General features: G+C 44.8%; 1 protein-coding gene across 9 annotated transcripts in view; it reads left to right on the forward strand.

Annotated features, from left to right (window-relative positions):
• Ttc23 (tetratricopeptide repeat domain 23) overlaps positions 1–22,701 on the forward strand; it is a 93,440-nt gene that overhangs the window by 45,935 nt on the left and 24,804 nt on the right. For all 9 annotated transcript variants that reach the window (XR_004123103.1, XM_031386965.1, XM_031386964.1 and 6 more), the window contains one exon: positions 15,964–16,069. Coding sequence is in view for 8 of the 9 variants with exons in the window: in XM_031386965.1 (XP_031242825.1) it covers positions 15,964–16,069 (106 nt within the window). In the remaining variant the exon portion in view is untranslated. The remainder of the gene's footprint in view (positions 1–15,963; positions 16,070–22,701) is intronic.

The raw sequence follows: 22,701 nt of genomic DNA on the forward strand, positions 1-22,701 counted from the left end.
TCGCCATCTCTTGATTTTTGGTGTTAGATGTTCTTAGTGTCTCTGACTAGAGCTTGTCCTGTCCCTGAGGAATCTGAGGCATTAGAGTTAAGCAGGCCACACTAGAGGAACCATTGTTCCGTGGGGCCCGTGCCTCCCAGCTGGCTGCTCAGGTCTTCATAAGTTGCTTTTCAAATGCAACTTATTTCTTAAATGTTTTTCATGACTAAATATATATCTATCCCTAAAGTCTTGATATTTCCTTTGTTTACCAATTTCTAAAACTCAGAAGAAATATATCAAGTGATACTATGATCAAATTATTTCAGCAAGGGCCACAACTCAACAAAAATCACTGGGATGAAAATGGCTTCCACAAGACCCAGTATTGCCAATGTGCATGCAAAGATTTGAGCTCCGTTTAGAGAAGCATCCCCCAGCCATGTTCCCCAGTATGCTAGCATATTCCCAGAATGGCTGCCTCTTCCTAGAAAAGGCGTGCATGCTTATATAAAAGCCAGATATGGTAGTTAAAACTGAAGAGTAAGTTATATTGTTTGACAGTGTAGTACACAAGGTAATGAGTAATTTTTACTTGAGAGGGGAACCTAGGAGTCTGTGAGGCATTAGAGTTAGGCAGGCCACACTAGAGGAACCACTGGCTTATAGAGATATGCATGTGTAAAAGCATATACCAGAAAAGGGAGTCAAGTATGAACATAGCTTCCCAGCATGTCAGGGTTTCTCACTCTCAGGAGACCTATTTCTCAGGTGTGAGTAGGAAACAAATTAGTGCCTCTTGTTGTGAGACCCATATTCACCATTTATAGTACTTTTCTGTATTTGTTTTCCTATCTACCTATATTGATATGTATAAGTGCACGCGCACACACACACACACACACACACACACGTGATTAAAAGGATAACTGCATACTTTAGAGGGGTTAGGGAGATGGCTCAACAGGTAAAAATGCCTTCAGCCAAGCATGAAGACCTGAGTTGAATACCTGAAACCCACCTCCACGATTTGTCCTCTGACCTCCACATGTAGGCCATGGCATGCATGTGTCCATACACTTACACACACATTCACAGAGTTATATCAAAATTTAATAAGATTTTAAAACATTTGGAAAATTTCACACCCCTTTATACCTAGATATTTCAGCATATGCCTGAATCATAGGAAGTTTAATATTGGCATGGGTCACCTTCTGCTTTGTTGATTATCTCTGTACTGCCCTTCATGATATTCCATCCAATACAGATCCAGTAAAGGATAGTGTATTGTATTGCATTGGGTATCACTCTGGTCTTTAATTTGGAATAGTTTTTCACTAGACTGCTTTTTATGATATTGAAATATATATATATATATATATATATATACACACACACACACACACATAAACACACATACACACATACATAAATACACACACACATATATGTGCCAGCTTTTTGTAGACTGTTTGTCAGTTTGAGTCTTCTTGTGGCTATATCTGAGTAATATGTGCCTAGAAAGAACACTGCAAGAGGGATGCGTATGGCATCTAGAGGCATAGTGCCCATCTGTGCTACACTGATGGCATTCATCACCCTGTCATGATGCTACATAGTTTCACTACTGTATAACAACCATTTCCACACATTTATCTAATTAGCACTCTATAGTCTGCTCCCTGTCAAATACTTCTAAGTTTAATATCTATTGATAACGCTTTCCTTACAGATTCTTAACCGTGAGAGTTGTAAAATTCTGGTTTTCTAGTCTATCATTCCTACTGCATTTATCAGTTGACATTCTACTGTTAGGAGTAGCTCCCACTTCATCCCCAGCAAGTAGGTAACAAATATCTATGCTATACAAGCATGAGGCAGCAAGAGTGCACTGGGAATGGTGTGGGCTTTTGAAACCTCAGACCCACTGCCAGTGGGTCTTCCTCTTCCAACATGTTCAAATATATGAGCCTGTGGGGCCATTCCATTCATACTACCACAGCGTGAGCCTACTCAGGAAAGTACAGTATGCTTGTGGTGGTTTTATATTACTTCACAATGCATTGCTATTTTCCTCTTGTTTTCAGTTGCACTGTACTTCTGACTTGCCTTTCAGAGACACAAACTGTTTGTAATTTCTACTCATGTGTATAAGAGCAGCAGTTTGTCCATCGCCTGTTTCAACAAAGTGTATTGTCGAGCTTTTAGGTTAGTTCCAATCTGATGGATGAGAAATGACATTTCAGTATAGCTTAAATTTGCATTTCTATTTTTAAAGTTGAACATCTTTTCATATGTTAAAGGTACTCTAATTCTTTCTGTGAATTGTCTTTTTGTGTGACTTATTCATATCATTTGCCAACTTATAAATAGGATTTTTGATCTAGCTTTTCATAGCTGGTAAAGATTCTTTTATGTATTACAATATTAATCCTGGTATCCATGATACATATTGTAAATATTTTCATCCGAATTGTCATTTGTTTTTGAATTTTTCTCATTTTTTAAAAAAATTAATTAATTAATTAATTTACACTCCATATTTCCCCATCCACCCTCTGACTGTTCCACATCCCATACCTCCTCCCACCCCCTTGTCTCCATGTGGATGTCTCCACCCCACCCCCACCTGACCTCTAAATTCCCTGGGGCCTCCAGTCTTGTGCATTGAATGCATCATCTCTAAATGAACAAAGACCCGGCAGTCTTCTGCTATATGTGTGTTGGGGGCCTCATATCAGCTGGTGTATGCTGCCTGTTTGGTGGTCCAGTGTTTGAGAGATCTCAGAGGTCCAGATTGAGGCTGCTGGTCTCCTCAACTTCTTTCAGTCTTTCCCTAATTCAACAACAGGAGTTAGCTGCTTCTGTCCATTGATTGGATGCAAATATCTGCATCTGACTCTTCCAGCTGCTTGTTGGGTCTTATGGGGCACGGTCATGCTAGATCCCTTTTTGTGAGCACTCAATAGCCTCAGTAATAGTGCCAGGCCTTGGGACCTCCCCTTGAGCTGGATCCCACTTTGGGCCTGTCGCTGGACCTTCTTCTTCTTAGGCCCTCTCCATTTCTATCCCTGTAATTCTTTTAGACAGGAACAATTATGGGTCAGAGTTGTGACTGTGGGATGGCTCCCTCCTCCCTCATTTGATGCACTGTCTTCCTGCTGGAGGTGGGTTCTATACGTTCCCTCTCCCTATTGTAGGGCATTTCATCTAAGGTCCCTCCCTTTGATCCTGAGAGTTTCTCACCTCCCTGGTCTCTGGTGCATTCTGGAGGGTCCCCCCAACCTCCTACTTCCTGAGGTTGCCTGTTTCGATTCTTTTTGCTGGCCCTCAGGGCTTTAGTTCTTTTCCCTCACCCAATACCAGATCAGGTCCCCCCTGCCCCCGGACCTCCCCATCCACTTTCCCTCCCAGGTCCCTCCCTCCCCACTTGTGATTGCTTTCTTCTTCCTCCCAAGTAGGATTGAAGCATCCTCACTTGGGCATTTCAGCTTGTTGACCTTTTTGAGTTCTGTGGACTGTATCTTAGGTATTCTGTACTTTTAAAAAAATTTTTTTGGCTATATCGACTTATTAGTGGGTACATACCATGCATGTCTTTTGGGTCTGAGTTACCTCACTCAGGATGATATTTTCTAGTTCCATCCATTTGCCTGCAAAACTCAGGATGTCTTCAATCTTAATAGCTGAGTAGTATTCCATTGTGTAAATGAACCACATTTTCTGTATCCATTCTTCTGTCATGGGACATCTGGGCTGTTTCCAGCTTCTGGCTATCACAGATAAGGCTGCTATGAAGATAGTGGAACACGTGCCCTTGTGGCAAGGTGGGGCATCTTTTGGGTATATTCCCAAGAGTGGTATAGTTGGGTCTTCAGGTAGATCTATTTCCAATTTTCTGAGGAACCTCTAGATTGGTTTCCAGAGTGGTTGTACCAGTTTGCAATCCCACCAGCAATGGAGGAGTATTCTTCTTTCTCCACATCCTCTCCAACATGTGTTGTCACCTGAGGTTTTGATCTTAGCCATTCTGATTGGTGTTAGGTGGAATCTTAGGGTCATTTTGATTTGCAATTCTCTGATCATTAAGGACTTGAACATTTCTTTAGGTGCTTCTTGGCCATTCGAGATTCCTCAGTTGTGAAATCTCGGTTTAGAACAGTAAAACAACAAAAAGAGATCAAGGAGATACAAATTGGCAAAGAAGAAATAAAGGTATCACTCTTTGCAGATGATATGATAGTATACATAAGCGACCCCAAAGATTCTACCAGAGAACTTCTCCAACTGATGGACAACTTCAGCAAAGTGGCTGGATATAAAATTAACTCAAATCAGTAGCCTTCCTTTATACAAATGATAAAGTCTGAGAAAGAAATTAGGGAAACAAATCCCTTCACAATAACCACAAATAATATAAAATATCTTTGGGTAACTCTAACCAAACTAGTGAAAGACCTGTATGGCAATAATTTCAAGTCTCTCAAGAAAGAAATCGAAGAAGACCTCAGAAAATGGAGAGACCTCCCATGCTCGTGGATTGGCAGAATTAACACAGTAAAAATGGACATCCTACCAAAGGCAATCTATAGATTCATTGCAATCCCCATCAAAATCCCAGCACAATTCTTCAAAGACCCATGTCTTTCAAAGACCCATGAAAGAGCAATTCTCAAATTCACCTGGAAAGGCAAAAAACTCAGAATAGTGAAAACAATTCTTAACAATAAAAGAATGGCTGGGGGAATCACCATTCCTGTCCTCAAACTTTATTACAGAACAATAGTGATTAAAAACTGCATGGTATGGTACAGAGATAGACACGTTGATCAACTGCCTAGAATTGAAGACCCAGAAATGAAACCACACACTTACAGACACTTGATCTTTGACAAAGATGCCAAAAAAATACAATGGAAAAAAGAAAGCATCTTCAGTAAATGGTGCTGGTCTAACTGGCTGATTGTATGTAGAAAAATGAAAATAGACCCATATTTGTCACCTTGCACAAAGCTCAAGTCCAAGTGGGTCAAGGACCTCAACATAAAACCTCAACATAAAGATCTCTTCTATTAGATCAAGAATCTAATAGAAGAGAAAGTGGGAAAGAGCCTTGAACTCATTAGGACAAGGGGAAATTTCTTAAACAGAACTCTTAATGGTTCATGCTCTAAGATCAAGAATTGATAAATGGAACTTCATGAAACTAGAAAGCTTTTGTAAGGCAAAGGACATAGTGGATAAGACAAATCGGCAACCTACAGATTGGGAAAAAAATCTTCACTAACCCCACATCCAATAGAGGGCTAATATCCAAAATATATAAAGAACTCAAGAAGTTAATCACCAAAAAACCAAACAACCCAATCAAAAAATGTTTTGAATTTTTACTGAGATCATTTATACAACATTAAATTTATTCTCTTAAAGCATTCGATTTAGTGGTGTTTATATTTACACATTTTTGCAACTGCTATCTAATTCCATTGTTTTTTAAAAACAATGAAGCCAATAGCAGTCATTTCCCATTGCCTTCTCCTAGTGACTATCAGGTTACTGTGTGTGGACTTGCCTATCTGGGCACTTCATATAAACAGAGTCTGACTTAGTATATTCATGGTTTAAGCATTTGTTTCTATTTTGGTTCTTTTTGTGTATTTCCCTATATAGATATACTAGATTTTTATCACCTTACCATTTGATGGACATTTGGGTTGTTTCTGTTTTAACAGAAGAAAAAACTCACTTTTTTATGTGTGTTGCTGTATTCACACATATACAACACACACACACACACAGACACACACACACAGAGATACTCAGGGATGAGTTGCCCAAGTAAGTGCAAAGCAAGTGATGCTCTAAGAGCTGAGGAGATGGCTCTGTGAGCAGAAGTTGTGTAGGATGTGGCCCTGAGTTCAGAACCCAAAACAATAACCGAACAAAACCACTTGCACTCTTAAAGCTACAAAACATATTGAAATGTGGGCAGTGGAGGTGCACACCATTAATTGCACCTTTTTAGGCATTGCATTAAATTTGCAGTTAAGATATTAAGTATTGCCATCCTAACAATACTAACTTGTTCATTCCATAAACATGGATATCTCTTCATTATTTAGGTCTTCTCGTGATTATTTCAAGATGTTCATTTTTATGTATTTGTTTGTTTTTAGTGTTTCAAGATAAGGCTTCTCTGTGTAGCCCTGGCTGTCCTGGAACTCACTCTGTAGGCCAGTCTGGCCTCAAACTCAAAAGTCCACCTGCCTCTGCCTCCCAAGTGCTGGGATTAATGGTGTGCACCTCCACTGCCCACATTTCAATATGTTTTGTAGCTTTAAGAGTGCAAGTGGTTTTGTTCGGTTATTGTTTTGGTGTGTTTTGTATGCATGTGTTGTGTATGAGTACATGTGAGTGTTTCTTCCTCTTTGGCTCCCTACCACATGTCTTTGAGACAGTGCCTCTCAGTAGTACCCATGCCTGATTTCTCCCATGACTGCTGGGGTTCTGAACTCAGGCCACATCCTACACAACTTCTGCTCACAGAGCCATCTCCCCAGCTCTTAGAGCATCACTTGCTTTGCACTTACTTGGGCAACTCATCCCTGAGTATCTGTGTGTGTGTGTGTGTGTGTGTGTGTGTGTGTGTGTGTCTGTGTGTGTGTGTTGTATATGTGTGAATACAGCCACACACATAAAAAAGTGAGTTTTTTCTTCCTGTCTGGGTTTCTGGGACCGAACTCAGGATCTAAGACTTGCTTGGCAAAGGCTTTTATGTGCTGAGCCATCTTACCAGACATCTTGTTTGTTGTATTTGATGCTAATTTAGGAGGAAGTGTCTCCTTAGCTTCTTTTTCTGAGTATTCACTGATAGGATAGAAAAATAAATGCTTTTTAATGACTATCTGTGTATTGCAATCTTGCTGAGCTTATTGGTGATTTTTTTTCTGATTCATTTGTCTCCATGTGTTCCAATTTTTATCTTTTGTTGCACTTGGATTTTGAATTTAAGTTAGAAGTGTTTCTCTCTACCTGGGTTATAGAGGAATTCACTTGCTTTTAGAGTACTTGGCAATTTTGATACTTAACTATTATTTTTATTTATTCTTAAGGCTAATAAAGATTAAAGAGTGTTTTAAATAGGGCGAGATTTGGCAAAGTAAAAATAACATTGAATTTGAAGTCAGAAAATCAGGCTTGGAGTCCAGATTCTCTGTTTAGCACTCTTTGATTATAGGCTAGTCACCCAGCCCCTTTAACAACAATAAATCTACAAAGACACTTTCCACTTAGCAGAGTTCCTCCAGGTTCCAAAACACTAAGTGCTTTGTGAGCTCCCAGGCCCACTGCCAGGGTAAACTGTTTTTACTTATTTATAGTAATTATTAAACACTTATCACTGTTCCCTTTTCTTAAGGAGATTTACCTGAGGTATGGAAGGGTACAGAGTGGCCACCGGTCTCCACGGAAACCTAGGATAATAGGCATTTATTAACTACACACAAATGGGGGTTTGTTATCTTCACAGTTGGTTTTCTTTCCTCATTCCTTTGGAGTGAGAAAAACACACACAGAGGAAAAAACGCTTTAGTTTCAGTAGAACGCAGAAGAGTTCCACAATATTTTAAGAAGTGGCCCATTAAGATGGAAAAAAATAAAGGAAGCCCAACAGAGTCACCGCACAAGAGAAGGAGGGAGTTCCAGGAACTTAGAAGTAAGTGCTGTCTGCCTGTGGGAAGGTCAGGCAAGTGTTCGTTTGTTAAGACTCCACACTGAGAGATGTTAGTAATCACACCTTATTATCTAAACTAAAAAAAGTCACAAGATCTCCTCGCTGTGGGTACAGCTACTTTTGGTCTGTTTACAGGGCATGAAGACCCCAGCTCTGCTGGCTGAGTCGCTTTTTTCACTTCTCTGACACTTGAATGACATATTTCTCTTGTTCAATTTTGAGAGCAGCTCAGCTCAAAAGTAGGGACCTTTGATTTGTAAAGTTCCGTGAAATCAGAGCATTTGTCAGTTACTCCATAAAAGGTGGTAGAGCCAGATGTGGCTTCAGTCCTCTCCAGCCAAGGGCACTCCCTGATGGCTGGGTGCTCAGATCTGGCTCCAGGCACTCTATGGGTAGTGGCACTTCTCACCTGTTGAGCATCTGCTGAGGCTCTACCACAGGTATAATTCATTTACTAGAAATAATCCAAATAAGGCTCATGCTAAAATTTTCAAATCTCTTGAGAAGCTAATGAAGGCTTTATTCTTTACACAAAATTCTAAGTATGACATCAGTCTGGACACCATAAAGATGATTGCTGTTGCATCCTGACAGCCCCCTAGCAAGCCTGGCTCAGACACCCTTCTGCCCTCAATAATCCTGTGAAGGATAACAGTGAACAGCAGAAAGCAGAGACTTTATCAGTGTGACCTCATATGGAAAAGGAGGAGAGGTCCAGTGATAGCCCTGGCTCAAGTCCATCCTCAAGGTCCTCAGGTAGGGGTCAGGTTTAGTTGGAAAGCAAGCCCTCTGCACCACTGAGCAGCTCTGGTCAAGGTCACCACTGTCTTGGCTCTAGTCTCTCCTGCAAGGTTGTCTGACAACTTGCAAATCTCTTTCCAAGGGAAAAGATCCCTTCTGGCTGGCACCAAAGCTCTACCCTTTCCTTCCCTTCTCTTGGCATGAGGTTCTTGGGGCAATTCCTTGGTTTCAGTAGTCTGGTAGCCAAAGGGAGGGGCTCAGTAGTCTCTTTAACATATCTTCATCTTGTCAGAATACTGAAACTTCATCTGCCCAAGGGTGCCCAGTGTTTACGCTGGTTGAACATCTTCCTTTGTATATCTGCAGATGGGCATCGATTAGGAGACAGAGTAAAGGAGAAAATTAAGGAGAGCAGAAGGAAAGGACATTTGATGGCATGAAAACTGAAAGCGTGTGACTCTGTGACTATAAAGTTAAAATCCGCCAAAGGGAAACTAGTCTTACGCAACCTGGATGAAAGCGATAACTCAGAGACATGTGGACAAAAGACAAGAACAGTCTACAGAAAACAAATGGGAAAGGCCATTTATAGCCCTTAACCTCAGCTGTTAAAGTTGTTGTTAAAGCTGTTTATCTACCCACCAGCAGGCCAGAGTCTCCTGGGAAATGAAGCCAAGTGCATGCATGCATGCGTGTGTTCTGATGTGTGTGTGTGTACATGTGCGCACATGTGTTTGTATACACACATCAGTATTTCTGGGATAGTGCACAGAAAGTCCTTGAGAGTGAAGGACTGCAGTATGGAGTGGGAAGAAGGATGAAGCACGGAAAGAGAAGGAAGCTTTTTGTTTTGTTTTGCTTTAGTTTCTTTCTTCCTTCCAACCACTTACGATTTTATGCGTTTAAAATCTAGTTTAAGTTTTAAGAAAGCTTATGTTTGCAAACAAAAGAAGATATTAGCCCTTGCATGACTGTTTTGTGGTACCTATGCAATATCTATATAAAGATGCTAATCCTTATAGATAACAGGACTTCTCCTGAGCCCTTTGGAGGAGATAAAGCTGGCACCTGGAGGAAAGCCACTAAGGGTTCTCTGTGACTATTAAAAGAAACGGGCCTCGTCCACGATGTCCATTTTTAGATGTGACATCCTGTTCATCTAATCCCCCCTGGGATTTCCAGGGCCATCCTTTGCTCGGCCTGGCCTCTCCAGCTACCCCAGCCCCTGAGAAAAGGCTTCCCTACTTGACAGAGACTGGGAGGAAAGGAAGTGGCCACCTTGCACTGTAACCTGACGTGTTTTGAATAAGGCCGTCACCTCAAAGCTGAAAATGGAATGGCCATCTGTGGCAGGGCAGGGACGTAAAGCTGGTCAGTTATAAATAAGCCCAGCAAAGCTCATGCCTCATAGTGACAGTGGGCCTGAGCCCAGAAGTGAAGGCAGGAGCTTAAACTAACGCAGGAGGCAGAAGACTAAAACAAGAGACAGAAGACTTGGTGATGCCTGTCCTGGCCACCATCCCTGCCTTTTTCCCTCCTTCAGTGTGGCTTCCACAGTCCTCAGAAGCAACCTGGGTGCCCACTTACTGGTACCTCACTATTCCCTGGCCAGTTTACTCTAGTTTTTGGCAGAGTCCATACTTAGTAGCCCCCTTTACTGACCCTTAAATAGTTTCCCATTACACTGATAAGGATGTCATCTTTCTGTGAGCTTGATTCATTTGATAACAGTTTGGGCGAAGACAGCATGTGAATGCGCATTGTAGGCCCTAGGCTGTCTCTGCCCTGTGCCGACCAATCATGTGACCTTGATGTTTCAAGGCTCCACTGTAACATGGACTGGCAATATCTGTCACTAGTCCTTTGGGTTAAGCGAAATAGTGTGTATAATCCACCTAACACCATACTTGGCAAAGTGAGTGCATGTTCACCATCGGTCCCTTCTCCCACCCCTACCTGCAATCTTGCTAGCCTCTGCTTTACAGAGACCCTAGCTGTCTATTCCTAAATTGAGCCTTGGTTACAAACCTCATGTGTGTTCTCATTGTCTAGGTAAATGTACTCTAAGTCCACAAAGGTTCCCTCAGCTTCTGGTATCCTTACTCTGTCTGGACTTAGCTATGAAGAGAACACTTCCCGCTGACTCCATGATTCCCCTAATTGTTACAAGGTAGAAGGGGGGCAAAAATCTGTCCCCAGTCACCCAGGTACCCTGTCACCAAGTGTTTCTGCATACATAGAAATACCGTTATCTGTTTTTACAAGCCACCGAGTTTCCTCCTCGAGGAATATTGCACATTTCACAGATGCAAGGCAGCAGGCCCAGTTAGATAAGAGTCTGCCAGCCCTGACTCTGGGGGCCTCTATTGGCAGATGGATCTGAGCAGAGGAATCTGCGGTTTCCTCCAGGAATGCACCTGAGATATTAGAACAAACACCCACTCTGTTATTTGACAGGGCTCAGGGGAACTGGTCATGGCTACTCTCTTGAGATTTCTTTTTCAATAAATGATATTGGTTAGTGAGGTAATTAGAGATGAATTTACTTTTTAACCCAGTCGAGCCTTGTAAAAGTCCAATTTGGAGATAGTTAGTATTCTTCCTCAGCTTTAAAATGACAGCTCTTGAGCATATCACTATAAGACACTGAAAAATAAAAATAAAGAAATGAAAAATAGAAAAGGAGATGTGAGGGGAAAGCCACACCCTGGGGCAGTGATGCTGCAGAGAGCCGGTGGGGACTGACCCCGAGCTCTGTGGAAGCCCACACAGGCAGCAGGACTCTCATCCCTGTGCCCTCTGCCTCCTGGCCCTTCAGTGCTTTCCATCACATGTCTATGCATTCGCTCCCTCACTCTGAACTGCTCTAACACTGTGGCCATGCTTGAGTTCCACAGGAACCCCAGCCTTCATTGTGTCCCGTGGGACACAAGTGCTGCCCCTCTCAGTCCTTGTCACTAGTCCTTCATGTCGTGTGGAGACCCTTCTACAGCAGACAGGTGGATGAGGAAGGGGTGGGTAGGCTTCCGGGGTGCTCCGCCAGCGTCAGCGGGAGAAGCGCCACCCTTCCCTGGATGCCAGGGAACCATTGATGGTACTGTTTGGGGAGAGAAGTGGTTCTTGAAGAAAAAGGGTTGAAACTCCCTGGTGCTATGGTGTCTTCGTCCCTTTGCAAGTTGCCTTTTCTGTGTTTCTGAAATGTAACCAGGTTAATATATGTCCGCAGAGACAAATGATTATATTAATACCTTTGCTTTCCTCCTAATGAATACCTTCCTCCTAATGAGCTCACCATCTCAAATGGTGCTTATATGGACCTGAGGGCGTTTTGGTAGACAGTGGGCACTGTACTCTGAAGAGAAGGGAGCGCATGAGAGGGCATGCGGGGACAGTCGAGCAGAGCGCTAGAAGCTACCTAGATGATACTGAGCCGCAGCTCCCGAACCTGTGAACTGGAGGATCCACAGGTGGCACTGAGTAACTGATTCTGACATCAGGGGGACAAACAGAACCCTGGGCAGCTGAGCATGGCATAGAAAGGAAACTGAAGCTGACAAGAGCTGGGGCAGTACAGTGTGAGCTGGGCCATGTGTTGCTTTAAGGCACTCCTTCCACTTCATTCTGTGTCCTCTGTGCTGCCTAGTCCTGCTTTGTACCCAGGAGGCTGATGCAGGACAGGATCAAAGAGTTCTCCAACTCACAGGCTGGCCACTGAAGGAGAGTAGAGAGGGAGTCTTCACTGGATCCTCCTTGTGGGTTACCGGGGTGTACCTTCCTCTCCCACTCTTTCCATTCACATGGAACATCACTCCCTTGTCCTAAGACAGAGATGATCTTAGCCTTGGGGCCAGACATCAGTACATGGGACCATTCTGTTGGCTAACCTGTATATGTGTGCTATCCTTTTCCTTCCTTCAATAAACACTAAAAATGATAACAGTTGGAATGCAGCGAGGAAGTTAGCCAAGTGCAAAAACATAGTAAGAAATGTCTGTACGTCTACACAAATTCAACCACCCCATGTTTTGTGGCTCATCTGTAATCTCCTTTAAAACTGGAACCAGCTTGATATTTTTGCATATGAACTCATAGTGTTAGCACAATATCTGACAAGTGGAAAGTGCTTCAAAATTAAAACAATACTGAGCCAAATAGGACTAAATTAAACTAAGCTGAAATGAATGGAATAAATGAGATGCTAACTTGATACATTTTAAACACTCTGAGTGTTCTGCACTGCTCCTCCCCGCCTCCAGCATGAGGTTTGAGAAAACCTCTTAAACACCAAATAATAAATTAGATCAGAAACTGGGTTTCTGAAATCAACAATCCATGTATGCTTGTATAGGATTAGCATCTTACATAGTAAAGTACAGAGGTCAGGATAATTGTGTGATAAATTCAGATCCCCCTAAGCCAATGTGGTTCTCAACTTGTGGGCTGCAACCCTTTTGGGATAGCATTTCAGATATCATGTCAGGGATGAGGAAGCCAACCTTGGGAAGGAAAAAGTGGGATGGAGAACAAGGTGCGACAGGCTACTGTGACTCCTCAGAGAGTCCTGATCTGCCATATGTGACATTAGTTAGATCTAAGATGGCTCCCAGAACACCAATGAGACAGCAAAAAGGAACAGGGCCAGGGTAGTGGCTGCTTCCCAAGCCTTCAAGGAAGTCCTGACAGGTAATGATGCCCCCCATCACACACACACACACCCTGTTCCTTCCTAGTAATTTTATCTCATCAGGCAGGACTTTCACTGGGGCACGGTGACAGTGTGTCAAGATATGATTGGCCAAGGATTTAGGGGGTTGGCTCAAACATTGTATATAAGCTTATGTGCTGGACAATAAACTCAGTCCTGTACCCTGGTGCTGGTCTCCAGAGTCTGATTCCCAGGATTTATCACGTGACTCCATTGCTTGCCTCTCACCGCCCTCTCCCTGCCAACCTAGGTCCTGTTCCCACAATATTACATATATCAGATATTTACATTATGATTCATAACAGTATCAAAATTATAGTTACAAAGTACAGTGAAAATAATGGGGGGGGGGGTCACCAGAAGATGAAGAGCTGTGCCAAAGGGTTGGAGCATTAGGAAGGCTGAGAACCAACGCTCTAAGCCTTGGGAACCTATTTTCTTGATATTGTTAAGTGGGCGTTTTGTTGTTTTGCTACGAGAAAAAAAAAGCCAAAAGAAGCAGCTTCTTATCTCTTCAGAACATGCAATTATTCATTTGAAAATAATTGTGATAGCAGATTTAATACCTTTCTCTCTGAAATGTGATGGCAAATAGAAAAGAAACAGAAAATCTTTAAATCGGAGTACTATTCAGTCAGAATCAGCACATGTTAGTGTGTTGAGTCTTTATAAAGGAAAGCTTTCCTGAGCATCCTCCAGCAATGGATCCAGTGGTAGATGGCCAGAAGTGACACCCATAGACTGACCTCATGCAGTCTTCTCAGGGGTCCTTTTACTCTTTCTTTTCTTCCAGCAGGCACTGAGCAAGCACTCCACAGCTTGACTCTATCCTTCGGCTCTTGTAGTCTGAACAACCTCGAGACTGTATTTTGAAATACCTATTACTTCAGTGATATCTCAAACTTTTTCAGGCCAAATCGAAGGTAGTGTTTGGGTCACTATTTTTGAAGGTTGAAGTTCATGTTGCTCAGTTTATGGTGGCCAGAAAAACAGAAAGAAGAAGAGCCGGGAGTCCCATGGACCCCTCTCAGAGCAGGCTTCTAGTAACCTAAAACCTCCCACTAGCTCCACCTCCTAGAAGGTTTCGACACCCCTTAGGAACAGCAAGCTGGCCATTAGCACATGTCCCTCAGGAGCAGCAGGCTGGCCACTAACACATGTCCCTGTGGGGATACTCCAGGCCTATTTAGCACTCCCAGTTTTCACATAGAGATTGAAGGTCATAGACAGTATCCCCAAAATTAAGTGTTCTATCGCAGATGAAAAGGAACTGAAGTTGAGCTTGAGTCTTCATGGCTGTGGGCACAGTCTGCCTGCCTCTGTGAGGTTTCATCCTTGTTGTCAAGTTGGCAGGGTTTAGAAGTATCTATCGGGTACACCCTTGGACATGTGTATGCCTGAGTGTGGTTGGCTCCCTCCCACACTCGAGGGTCCAGGTAGAACAGAAAGAGGGAAAGCAGAAAGCCCAATGAACACCAGCATACTCCTCCACTGTGACCGAAAGCCTCACACCGCATCACCACACCTTCCCACCATGAGGGACCTCATGCCCATCACACCCGGGAACCACGCCTTCCCACCACCAAGGGACTGTGTCCTGCTAAAGTGTGAGCTAAAATAAGTTGTCTTTGTCAGGTGTTTTGTCAGAACAATAAGAAAAGTGAGGAGTACACACTCTTTGGCAATAATCCCAAACTGCCCACCATCTTGAGTGAGCACAGCATCTCAGTTCACCACACTTAGCCCGGTTTCCCATGTCTGTGCACTGCCCAGCCATGCACTCTGCTGTAGGCATTCTTTGATGGCCGGAGGGATGCAAACATAGAACTCACAGTATTTTTATTTTATTTTAATTATTACTGTGTGTGTGTGTGTGTGTGTGTGTGTGTGTGTGTGTGTGTGTGTGTGTGTGAAGAACGCAGAAAGTGGGAACAGACCCCTCCTCTCTCTCCTACACAAGGATGTATGTGCATCAGGTCACCTAGAGCTAGAGTTACAGGCAGTTGTGAGCTACCTGATAATCCGTGCTGGGAATCAAACTTGGATCCTCTGCAGGAGCCGCATGTCCTCTTAACCACTGAGCCATCTCTCTCCAGCTCCAGCAGCATGCACTCTTAACCACTGAGCCATCACTCCAGCCCCAGCAGCATGTACTCTTAACCGCTGAGCCATCTCTCTCCAGCTCCATTTTTTTTTCCAGTTTAAAATGCTGACAGGAAGATGGTTACTACGATATTCTTTGAAGAGTTATATTTCACATTTCATTTGAAAAGATTTTTATTATTTTGTTTATAGAATACCGTTTTTATTAAGCCGTTTTAAAATGCACTTTATTACAAAGAAACTGACCAGCTCTCCATCCTACAGCGGCTGCAGGCGGGTGGGCTGGGTAAACAGACAGCAGGCTGCCTCTCTGTGAGCAAGATCCAGTTTGGGGCTAAGCAGTAGGCCAAGAGCTGGGCTTGTCTGCTTCCTTGGCACCACCTACTTTTCACTTCTTAAAACCTCCCTTCCCCCCACCCCAACTCCCATCTCTGTAGTCTTTGCTGACTCAAATGACCATAAGCTTTTAAAGGATTTATTTTAAGGCTAGGCTCCAGCAACAGTCTATAGCCCAGTAGATGCAGAATCTAGGGCTCTGGCCTCCACCCAGTGCTTCTCAATCCCCAAATTGCACTTCCTCATCAATCATCCCGCCCAGCTTGCTGGAAAGTTCCTTGGCTTCCTGCTTATCACTGCAAGGAAGGTTTCCTATTGCTGCTGCCAAGTGTGTAAACAACTTGTTTCTTCTCTCTGGTGACAGGCACATCTCATCATCCTGAGTAAAGATCCCTCCCCAGAGGAGGCTGCAGACTCTGCACACTTTATCGCCCGGGCTGCTGCTGCTTCTGGAATGCACGACCACCGTGGTGAGCACAGACACCCCCCACACACACACACACACACATTCACATGCACATGCGGCTTGGCATGTGTCACTGGTGGCTGAGTCTGTGGCATGGGCTGCACGCTGGAACTCAGCGGCTGTGCAGCCTCCCTGAGCTTTCCTCTCTCTGCCCTCTCTCCCTTTCCCATCCGGAATGTCACTTTTCATCCAAAATACAACCATGGAGTATAGGAGACTCATGCACGGCCAAGAGGGACACCTCTGCTTTCCAAGGCAACTATTGCGCCATTGAGATGTTCAACAGCTCTGAACTCCGGGCTTGCTCAGCAGAGCTTTCATTCAGGGTGATCGTGTACATTCAGTGTCAGGATTTCAAGAAGAGGCTGCCACTCAATCAATATGCATATCCTACTCTTAGCAGGATAGTTAGCGTATGAGATTTGGGGCTTCTCCACTCTATCATCCTGGCATCTTATGTGTGACAGGAAACATGCACTCTAGTGATTTTGTTGTGGCCAAACTAGAGAAGCCGGTACCCACTGCATTACTCTAGCAACATGGTCCCACGTGACAGACAGCTTATATTGTCGGGATCTTCATGTAAAATCTTTGTTGGCTGATGGTAACTAACTCAAATATATTTAATGTTGAGACGAGTGTGAGGACAGCTCTGGTCCATGGGAGCCTTGAGATTCTAAAAAGAAGTTGTGGTGGCTCACAGTTTTCCTCATCCTTACAGGACAGGAAGAGCAGCAGCTTCAGGAATTGGGGGTTCAGAGCTTCTCTTATTCTGTTTGATCTTTCAGTCTCTCTTTCAGCCTTTATTATGATGATATATATAATATATGTACATATAATATATATTAAATGAATTTTTCATCTTAACCACTTTTACATTTATGGTGTCATAGTACTTACATGCACACATACACACACATACACACACACACACACACACACACACACACACACACATACAAACTTTGAGCTTTGGAACAAAACTGTGTCCATGTATAATTTCTATTGGCCATCATTCAGTTCATACAGTCAACAAGCGAGTTCATTGTGTGCTGGGTAGGGCTCGGAACCAGAATAGGCTCCAGGCAGAAGGACTGGTTCTGGCCTTTGCCTCTTTTATCATGTGGGTAGTTTCTCAGAGACTTTTTTCTTCCTCTGCCTATTTTAAAGGCTCAGAATCTTTTAGCTGTCTTAGCCTAGGAACCGCGGAGACATGTCCTCATCTAAAGGCTTTGGTGGCCCAATTTCCCATCAAATCACCACTAATGCCACCAAGGTTATAGGTGTTTCAGGTGTCCTCTGATTGGTAGGTGCTGAGAGAAGCCTGGCAAGGAGCAGCCCTTGGGCCCATCTGGACTTTGTCATTTGGTATAGAGTGATGAGCTAGAGACAAAGACAGAGACAGAGGGGGGACAGAGAGGAACTGATGTCTCAGGTAATAGCAGTGACAGCTACAACAGCAGTGACAATTTTGTATAGGTTCTGGGACTGCCACAAACTGCTGTCAATACCTTTAACAATATGCAGAAGCAGGATGTGATCTCAAGTTTTACAGAGACATCGCAGCCAGTTCTCCCTACCACCTGATAAAAGTGCACTCTGCCAGAAGTTAGAGAGCTGGACTCGTGGTGACTCACATCTATAACCCTAGTACTTGGGAGACTGAGGCAGGAGGACTGCCCTGACTGAGCTTGAAGCCAATCTGAGTAAAACTTTGTCTCAATGTGTGTGTGTGTGTGTGTGTGTGTGTGTGTGTGTGTGTGTGTGTGTGTGTGTGTGTAATCTATTTAGATAGATAGCACACACATCTATGTATATATAGTTTTCTAGGATAAGTACAGCTGGGCTTGCCTTTCCTACAAAATGAGAGTGATGGTAATACCTGCATGATACAGACAGTGTGAGTGCTAACTGACTCACACCTGCATAGGGCACACTGGCCCTGCCTTACTCCAGTTTGGATGAAGATTCTGAAGCAATAGGAAATTTCATTTTTCTAAGGCATTGAGAGTGAGCAAGTCTCAGCCCAGAGGGTCATTATCATTTGTTTTATATAAGAGATCTGGCCCTACCCCTTTCCCCTTTCTACCCTACCTGTGTGCAAGAGTCTGTGGAGTGTGGAGCAGACATGGGGCCTTGGATGAGTGAGCACAGCCTAAAGACAAGGATGTGGAAGGGCCAGGACCCCACAGCCTGCATAAGTTCTCAGCTCCACCTTCAGCCCCACAACCGCGTGGCTGTGTTGAGCATCTCTTAACTGGCATCTGAAGAGCTCCTGTCCCAGTCAGAACTGCAGAAGTGCAGGAGGAAGAATGCAGAGGCTGGGGCTGGAGACAAGGAAGGAGAGGGGTGACTTTAGGAGCACAGGTAGCAGATGTCTCAGGGAATAGCAATGAAGACTACAACAGCAGTGACACTTGTATGTAGGTTCTCAATACCTTTAACAATCTCCAGAAGCAGGACATGACCTCCAGTTTTACAGAGACACCACAGCCAGTTCTTCCTACCAGAATGCTCTATCAGTCTAGAGAAGCTCCTCTCTGTCTCTAATTTCCTACCCTCCCTCCCTTTCTCCTTCCTTCCTTCCCTCTCTTTCTCTTTCCCCCCTCCCTCCCTCCTCTCTCCTCTCTCTCTTCATTGCACTATACTAAAAGGACAGAGTCCAGATGAGCCTGAGAGATGCTCTTTGATAGGCCCCTCTCAGATTCAGCACCTGCCAATCAGAGGACACCTCTCGCCTTGGTGATAATAGTGGTAATTTGATGGGAATTTTAATGTAGATACTGAAGCCTTAAGGTAAGGACATTCTAAGTGAGGATAGTAGCAGAGAAGCCCATAGGGTAGAAAGACATGCCACACCAGTTGTCCAGTAGCAACGTGGACCCCAGAACAGCTGTGCAAAGCAAACAAACTCTCACCCCCACAGCCTGGGCAAATCGGGTATGAGAACCTGTATGGAGAAATCTCCCAGTTATACCAGCCATTGAAACCTGTCGTCAGAGTCCCTGCTCCCACAGTGGCAGGTAAAGGCAAGGCTGGAGAATAAGCTGGCCTGGCTAGTGTGTGTCCCAGCTTGTACCTGCAAGTGCTATGTGTAGGGTGGGCAGGGCAGGAGCAGACTGACTGGGGTCCAGAGATTCACCTTCCCTCTGGAGGCAGAAGCAACCACCCAAGCAGGGAGTACAGCTGGAGACCAAGCAAACACATCCCCCAATCTTTCCTATCTTCTCTCTGCTGTCCCTTTACATGGAGGAAGCCACCAGGGCAAGGCTATGAGAGGACCAGCCAAGGCCTCTACTGCCCCCTGCAGGGAAAAGGAAAGAGGACTGCTGGGGAGTCTGGGAGATCCCCGCCCCTGCTCTCACCCACCCAGGGCTTCTAGTCACTTTCTAGTCTCAAGATCTCCCAGAAGCAAAACTGCCTGTCCTTCAGAATATCAAGGGGGTGATCTGGCCTTTGCTCTTTTATGTTGAAACCCGTCTGTACCTAACATAGACTTTTGGCTTTGTTTTTTTGTTTTTGGAGAAAAAGCAAAACAAAACAATAGAATCTTTAAAAAGTGTTAAGTTCTCATGTGAGCTTTTTCCATTGCCCGCCTGCTCTCCTGCTGCCTTGCTGAATGTCCATTGAAGGCATTGTCTGCTAGCACGCAATGCTGCTGGCCCTGAAGTGTTTCTGGCTCCACGCTAGAGCTGGTGCCTTTGCACTGTGCCGTCCTGCATTCCTCATGCAGACAAAACTGCCCTAGAAGTCTGGGAGGCTCGTGCTTGCCCGAAGATTCCCAATTCTGGCTCGTGGAATGTCACCAACCTGGGCCTGGCCAGCTTCCCAGAGCAGCCTTAGACAAACTTGGTATTAACAGCTCTCCCAACCCTGCTAAGTGTCCAGGGCCTTGGCCTTGTGTTTATAGTGCTTCTCCTTAAGGATATTAACATGAAATGGTCCAAAGCCAAGTACATTTCAGTGTAAACCTTTGTGCTGCAGGGCCTGCTCAGAGCAGGCAGCCTTGTTTGGAAGTGGCCCCGTGTGGTCCTGGGTGCCAGCAGGCTAAGGAGGTCTTCTGGGTCCCAGGACCCAGCGGGAATGGCGTCTGCCTCTGCTGAATATGTATAATTCCTTTGCACAAATACATCTGTTTCCCAGTTCCCACTAGTCCTAGCCTCTCCTGTATTTTACACAGGCATAATGAAAAATGTTTATGAAACCTTTTTATTTTTTAAGTTATTGCCTGGGTAGGTCTCCGTGACCTCTTCCACAATCCTCCCTTTTCCTAACCCTTCCCCCTGAGCCCCGTTAGCTCTGCTTGCCTTGGGCATACCTGCCCCTCCTGTTAAATGGCTGCCTGTTAAATGCCCCTTAGATCCCAAGCGTCCTGAGAGACTAGCAGTCAGGCAGCTCTGGGTGTTTGTAATTTGGAGCCTGGGGTCTCCTGGCGGGTAAGATGGCACCTGGGAGCACTTGCTGACAGTAGCCTTCACCTTCCTATGGCCTTCTTCACCTGCCCCCTTCTCTCCTCCATCACTTGAGCCCTCCATGGTGGATCTGTGGTGAAGTATAGTCCTGCTGGCAGACACGCCACCCCTGGCTGTACCCCATCTGTATCCCTCCATCTTGTGTTGCTCTTCTTCATCTCCTTTTCCTCCTCAGCTTTCCCATGCTCTGGTGCTCTGGAAGAACCTTCCTCATCCTCACCCCTCTCCTCGGGACTCACTGGGTATATGAATGTCTCACCAGCCTGGACTTGCCTGCCTGTGAGGGACCCAAGCAGATATCTGTCCACACCTGCTTACTCTGAGCCCCTTGGGAAGCAAGGGAGAAATGGGTGAGGCCATGAGACAGAAAGGGAGGTTCTTTCTAGCACCAGAATAATCCCCTCTCAGAAACTTCTGCAAGTAATCCTCACATCTAGGGAACTTGAGTGCAAGGTCATTCAGCCAAGTGGAACAGCACAAGGTCTCAGAATGGAGACCACGAACTGCCTCCTGCCTATACCCTCCACTCAGAAAGGGGGCACACCATGAATGTCCCCAGCCCTAGTAGTATAAGTTACAAGCCCCAGAACACAAGTCGGAGCTGCTCACTTGGCAGCTCTTGGGGCTAGCAGAAGAACCCAAGCTTGGCTGGCTGGGTCTTCTTCCTAGGGAATGACCCAGGGCAGAGCAGAAACCTTGGGAACCCTGCCTGGCCAGTTGCCACCTTTCCTGTGTGTCTAGAGTGAGGGCCATGGCCTCTTTGTGCCACTTGTGGGCAGGATGAAGTGCACAGCCTGTGATGGCCACTTTCACAAGGCTTAGGCTGTCTGTTTAGGTGCCAGCATGTAAGATTTGTGTTCAGAACTTCTCAGAAAGGCTATGCTATTTATACTCCATGCTTTTGAAAAAGATTTTTAAGGCAGCTCTTTGGAGAACATATGTACTTTCCTAACCTAAGGGACTGGGGGGGGGTGGTCTAGGGTTGCAAGATCCCCACCTTTTGCCTGTGTGGCCCTGCATGCGACTCTAAGCAGCAGAGGGGTGGGAGTGGGGAGTCTGGACAGCTCCAGGGAGTGAGGACGCCAAGGCAAGGAGATCTCCTGGTGTCTGAGCCCCTTGTCAAGCCCCGTGAGGATGCTCAGCACCTTTATACCCTGCAAGCTTCTTCAGGCCTTATGCTCATTTGGCCACCATGCTTTCTGATGCACACCTGCCCCCAGAAACGCATACAAACTTCCTCAGATTTTACAGCAGGTTTAACAGCGCAGCTACCTACTGTGTGGTGTCAGGTGTGTGGTAAACGTAAGGGGTGATCCCCCAAGACCTCCCCTGTGGCCCCTACAGGTGATGGCTAGCTGGGGGTAGCAATACCCTACTATATAGTCTCAATGGTTCAGTCTTTGCTCAGTGAGGGTTAGGTAAGATTGGAGACTTGGTGTTTTTCAATTTCCTGGAGTCCTTAAAACATCTGTAGTTAGTATAAAGACTGCTTTTGAGACTGTTAGCAAAGGATGATTGTCACATTGTGCATGGATCCCTCCCACAGAATGAAACTGTCCTTACCATCTATAGGCATACATTTTTTTTGCAACCTACTTTTAAGAAGGGTTCAATCTCTCTTCTAGCCCACCACCCAGCAGAGGTAGCAGAAGAGAAAAGTTATTAGGATATGGGGGAAGTGGACCTGTTCAGAAATAGTTCTTTGGGGGTGAGTGCCATCTTATTTGGCAGTAGTTCGGTCCCATAGCAAACACCAAATATGACTCAGCAGTGGCAGATCAGTCCTATAAGCAGGCAGACACCAGGCACGAACCAGCAGCTGCAGTTCAATCCTGAAGGAACCGCAAGGCTTGCCAACCAGCCTGAGGTAAGGCAACTGGAACATCACAAGCAGAGTGTCTCTCAATGGTAGTATTATCACAAGTTGAGCTCAACAATCATATGTAAGACAAACCAGTACATGCATGTTGTTAGTGAAGAATACCAAGGCGGAGCAAACCAAACCAATGCTCAGTACCTGTCTCCCACTGTCTGTGGGGTCATATTTATCCTTCTTCCTCCTGGGTCCTTTCACATGTCTGCTTTAGCAAGACATCCTTTCACCTGTGTGCCCCAGCAAAATATCATTTGACATAACTAACTTTCCAGTGCTTACCACCAAGCC

The sequence above is a fragment of the Mastomys coucha genome, unplaced genomic scaffold, assembly GCF_008632895.1.
Source record: "Mastomys coucha isolate ucsf_1 unplaced genomic scaffold, UCSF_Mcou_1 pScaffold21, whole genome shotgun sequence".
NCBI classification, from domain to species: domain Eukaryota; kingdom Metazoa; phylum Chordata; class Mammalia; order Rodentia; family Muridae; genus Mastomys; species Mastomys coucha.